The 5,000-nt window shown below is 35.3% G+C and overlaps 1 protein-coding gene across 1 annotated transcript in view; it reads right to left on the bottom strand.

The window, feature by feature from the left end:
* Positions 1 to 5,000, bottom strand: part of fig4a (FIG4 phosphoinositide 5-phosphatase a) — a 60,530-nt gene that overhangs the window by 46,312 nt on the left and 9,218 nt on the right. The window contains 3 exon segments of the mRNA XM_043220553.1: positions 374 to 514; positions 1,111 to 1,256; positions 4,163 to 4,213. Of these exon segments, the coding sequence (XP_043076488.1) occupies positions 374 to 514; positions 1,111 to 1,256; positions 4,163 to 4,213 (338 nt within the window).

The following is a 5,000-nucleotide window of genomic DNA, read 5'->3' as shown; positions in this document are numbered from 1 at the left end:
CACACACACACACACACAGAGACACACACACACACACACAGAGACACACACACACACACACACACACACACACACACACACACACACACACACACACAGACACACAGACACACACACACACACACACACACACACACACACACACAGAGAGACACACACACACACAGAGACACACACACACACACAGACACACACACACACACACACACACACACACAGAGACACACACAGAGACACACACACACACACACACACACACACACACACACACAGACACACACACACCTGTATGAAAACATTCATACGCACTAAAGACCACAGACAGACGGAAGAATCTGAGACAACAACCAAACATTATCTATAAAAGCATCTTATAAGAGGATACTGGATTGGCCACAGAATCCGTGAATGATGTAGAGCAGCCAATCAGGATGAACGATGTCTTTGACCTTCTCCAGCAGACGAACATTCCACACATACTTAGCGTAGGGCTCGTTAATTAAACTGTGGACAACTAAAACACAAACATCAATCCATCACTCACACGCACAGAGAATAAATCTCTTAACGAGAAGAAAAAAGCACCTTGAAAATGAAAAGAAATAATGAAATAAAATTAAACAAAATTAAATTAAAATTAAATTAAATAATAAATTAAATCAACAATAAAAACAAAAACACAAACATCAATTCATCACTGCACACACAGAGAATAAATCTCTTAACGAGAAGAAAAAGCACCTTGAAAATGAAAAGAAAATTAAATTAAATTAAATTTAAATTTAAAAATAAATTTAATTAAAAATAAATCACGCACAGAGAATAAATGACTCTATAACGAGAAAAAAAGCAGAGTTGAGACCTTGAAAATGAAAAGAAATAATAAAATAAAATTTTAATTTAATTAAATTAAAAAGTTAATTAAATTAAAAATAAAACAAATAAAACAAACATCAATTCATCACTCACACACACAGAGAATAAAGGACTCTATAACAAGAAAAAAAAAGCAGAGTTGAGACCTTGAAAATGAAAACTAAAATAAAAATAAATAATAAAATAGAATAATAAAAAAAAATAAATAACACAAAGACAGGTAAGAAGGCGTACCCTGAGTGGGGAGTCCCTCCTCCTCGAAGATGTCGAAGCTGTCCTGTCTGCCGCCGGGGTTCAGCTCCTCGCTCTCCCCGGCGTCACACGGCATCTGCTGCAGAGTCAGGTTATACTGCAGCGAGTGGCTCAGGTCGTAGCTGTAACTACAGGTCAAAGGTCAAAGGTCAAGGGGGTCGAGTGAACTCACGGCAGAACCGGCCGGGCTCCTCGCGCGCACGCGGAGCAGCGGGAGGCAGCTTTCACTGTTGCTAGGCGACGGACAGCACGTTGCTTAGCGATGAACTTGTTTAGAGTCGCGCGAGTTCACGAGCATCTCGTTTACGGTCAGAATAAAGAGGAGCTCGGCTGCAGCTGATCTCTGCTGAAATCACACAGCTAGCTAACTAACTAACTGTTTTTTAGGTCACACAAAGATGATTCGATCAATAGTATTTATGTAATAACCTCGCTAATAAATCAAATACAGAAGCACATGAAAATTACACATAAATTAAAAATTATATATAGATCATATTAGTAATAGTGAATCATTTTTGTGACTGATATATGATATTTATCCCAGATCTACGTATTTATTCAAAAGTACATTAAAAATGCAATGCATATTACAGCACTTTATCTCTGGCTCATACTATTTATGACACTTTTTTTTTCTCACACCATGAAAAATAAATAAAACATTACACGGAAATGTCGACTAAAATGAAACGTAAACTTTATCCTCATTTTAACTTATTTTATTTCAGCTGTTGACCAGAGCAGCTTTCCATTTCGATCGTTTTCGTACGACAATAACTATAACTAACACACAAAACTACATAAAAATGTTGTTATGTAATACTTTTTTTTTTTTTAAAAGTATACAAAAAAACACAAAGTAAAATAAAAAATTAAAAAAAAAAAAAAAGTATATGTATATATACATATATATACACACACGTGTATATATACATATATACACACACACGTATATATATATATATATATATACACACACACACGTGTATATATATATATATACACACACATATGTATATATATATATATACACACACATATATATATATATATATATATACACACACATATATATATATATATATATATATATACACATATACATATATGGACAAAATTGTTGGTACCCTTTGGTCAATGAAAAAAAGTCACAATGGTCACAGAAATAACTGTTATCTGACAAAAGTAATAATAAATAAAAAATTCTATAAATGTTAACCAATGAAAGTCAGACATTGTTTTTCAACCATGCTTCAACAGAATTATTAAAAAAATAAACTCATGAAACAGACCTGGACAAAAATGATGGTACCCCTAACTTAATATTTTGTTGCGCAACCTTTTGAGGCAATCACTGCAATCAAACGCTTCCTGTAACTGTCAATGAGACTTCTGCACCTCTCAGCAGGTATTTCATCCTCAAAGAGCAAACTGCTCCAGTTGTGTCCGGTTTGAAGGGTGCCTTTTCCAGACTGCATGTTTCAGCTCCTTCCAAAGATGCTCAGTAGGATTGAGGTCAGGGCTCATAGAAGGCCACTTTACAATAGTCCAATTTTTTCCTCTTAGCCATTCTTGGGTGTTTTTAGCGGTGTGTTTTGGGTCATTGTCCTGTTGCAAGACCCATGACCTGCGACTGAGACCAAGCTTTCTGACACTGGCTAGTACATTTCTCTCTAGAATTCCTTGATAGTCTTGAGATTTCATTGTACCCTGCACAGATTCAAGACACCCTGTGCCAGGCACGCAGCAAAGCAGCCCCAGAACATAACAGAGCCTCCTCCATGTTTCACAGTAGGGACAGTGTTCTTTTCTTGATATGCTTCATTTTTTCGTCTGTGAACATACAGCTGATGTGCCTTGGCAAAAACTTCGATTTTTGTCTCATCTGTCCACAGGACATTCTCCCAGAAGCTTTGTGGCTTGTCAACATGTAGTTTGGCATATTCCAGTCTTGCTTTTTTTATGATTCGTTTTCAACAATGGTGTCCTCCTTGGTCGTCTCCCATGTAGTCCACTTTGGCTCAAACAACGACGGATAGTGCGATCTGACACTGATGTTCCTTGAGCATGAAGTTCACCTTGAATCTCTTTAGAAGTCTTTCTAGGCTCTTTTGTTACCATTCGGATTATCCGTCTCTTAGATTTGTCATCAATTTTCCTCCTGCGCCACGCCCAGGAGGTTGGCTACAGTCCCATGGATCTTAAACTTCTGAATAATATGTGCAACTGTAGTCACAGGAACATCTAGTTGCTTGGAGATGGTCTTATAGCCTTTCTTTAACATGCTTGTCTATAATTTTCTTTCTGATCTCTTGAGACAACTCTTTCCTTTGCTTCCTCTGGTCCATGTTGAGTGTGGTACACACCATATCACCAAAACAACACGGTGATTACCTGGAGCCATATATATAGGCCCAATGGCTGATTACAAGGTTGTAGACACCTGTGATGCTAATTAGTGGACACACCTTGAATTAACATGTCCCTTTGGTCACATTATTTTCAGTGTTTTCTAGGGGTACCATCATTTTTGTCCATGCCTGTTTCGTGAGTTTATTTTTTTAAATAATTCTGTTGAAGCATGGTTGAAAAACAATGTCTGACTTTCATTGGTTAACATTTATAGAATTTTTATTTATTATTACTTTTGTCAGATAACAGTTATTTCTGTGACCATTGTGACTTTTTCTTTCATTGACCAAAAGGTACCAACAATTTTGTCCACGTCTGTATATATATATATATATATATATATATATATATATATATATATATATACGTATATATGTATGTATGCAGGAGGTCTCATTAAAGTCTAAGATTAAAGTTCTCACAAATGTACTCATGTGCATAAATTTACATTTTGTGTTTTTTCACACAGGACCCAGGACTGGAGACCGAGGAAAACAAGAGGAAGAGGAGAAATAAAGCCCCATGGGCGGTGTCTCCGAACAAAATCATGTTTCCATCACAACGACCTGGAAGTGACTGGAGGTCGGGGCATTCGGACGGATGAAGACTCAACACTCACCTGAAGTAGAAGTTACTGGACAGATCCACGTTCTGGAAGACTCTCACATATCTGTGGAAAACAGATTGATTATTACGACATAATCAGTAAACAACGCCGAGTTTGGAACGAGTAAGACTTTATTTATGTGATCGAAATGCATGAAAAATTGCGAAATATTATTAGAAATTAAAATAACAGTTTCCTCTGTGAACGCTTCTGTTAAAATGTCATTTATTTCTGTGACTTTTCAGCATCATTACTAGGTCAGAAATCATCATAATACACCGGTTTGTTGCTCAAGAAACATTTCTGATTATTACCAATGCGAAAACAGTTGTGCTGCACAATATTTTTGTTAAATGCAGCATATTTTTCTCAAATATATAGATGTGGTTAAATGTTAGCGCAGTCAAACTATATATTGCATCAAAATATATTGTTTATTTTAAATAGTTACATTTATTATGCCTATATAAACACATAAACGTACAGCATATGTATATAAATATTTAATGTATCTTTTTACTTTAATATAATTTATATTTTTTTTTAAATATATACATGCATGTATGTCCTTATATATACATAATAAACACACATATCACTATAATTTTTAAAAATGAATGCTTTCAGCATTGATAATAATCAGAAATGTTTCTCGAGCATTAAATCAGTATATTATTATGATTAACAATGCTGAAAAATCACAGAAATAAATTACACTTTCACACATATTCACATATAACTCGCCTATTTCAATTTGCAAAAATATTTCAGAATTTTTATGGTATTTCAGATCGAATAAATGCAACGTTGGCGAGCAGAAAACACTCTTGAGCACTAGTTCAGTACTCCC

Source organism: Puntigrus tetrazona, chromosome 20, assembly GCF_018831695.1.
Source record: "Puntigrus tetrazona isolate hp1 chromosome 20, ASM1883169v1, whole genome shotgun sequence".
Taxonomy (NCBI): Eukaryota; Metazoa; Chordata; class Actinopteri; order Cypriniformes; family Cyprinidae; genus Puntigrus; species Puntigrus tetrazona.
This window is presented reverse-complemented; position numbering and strand designations above follow the sequence as displayed.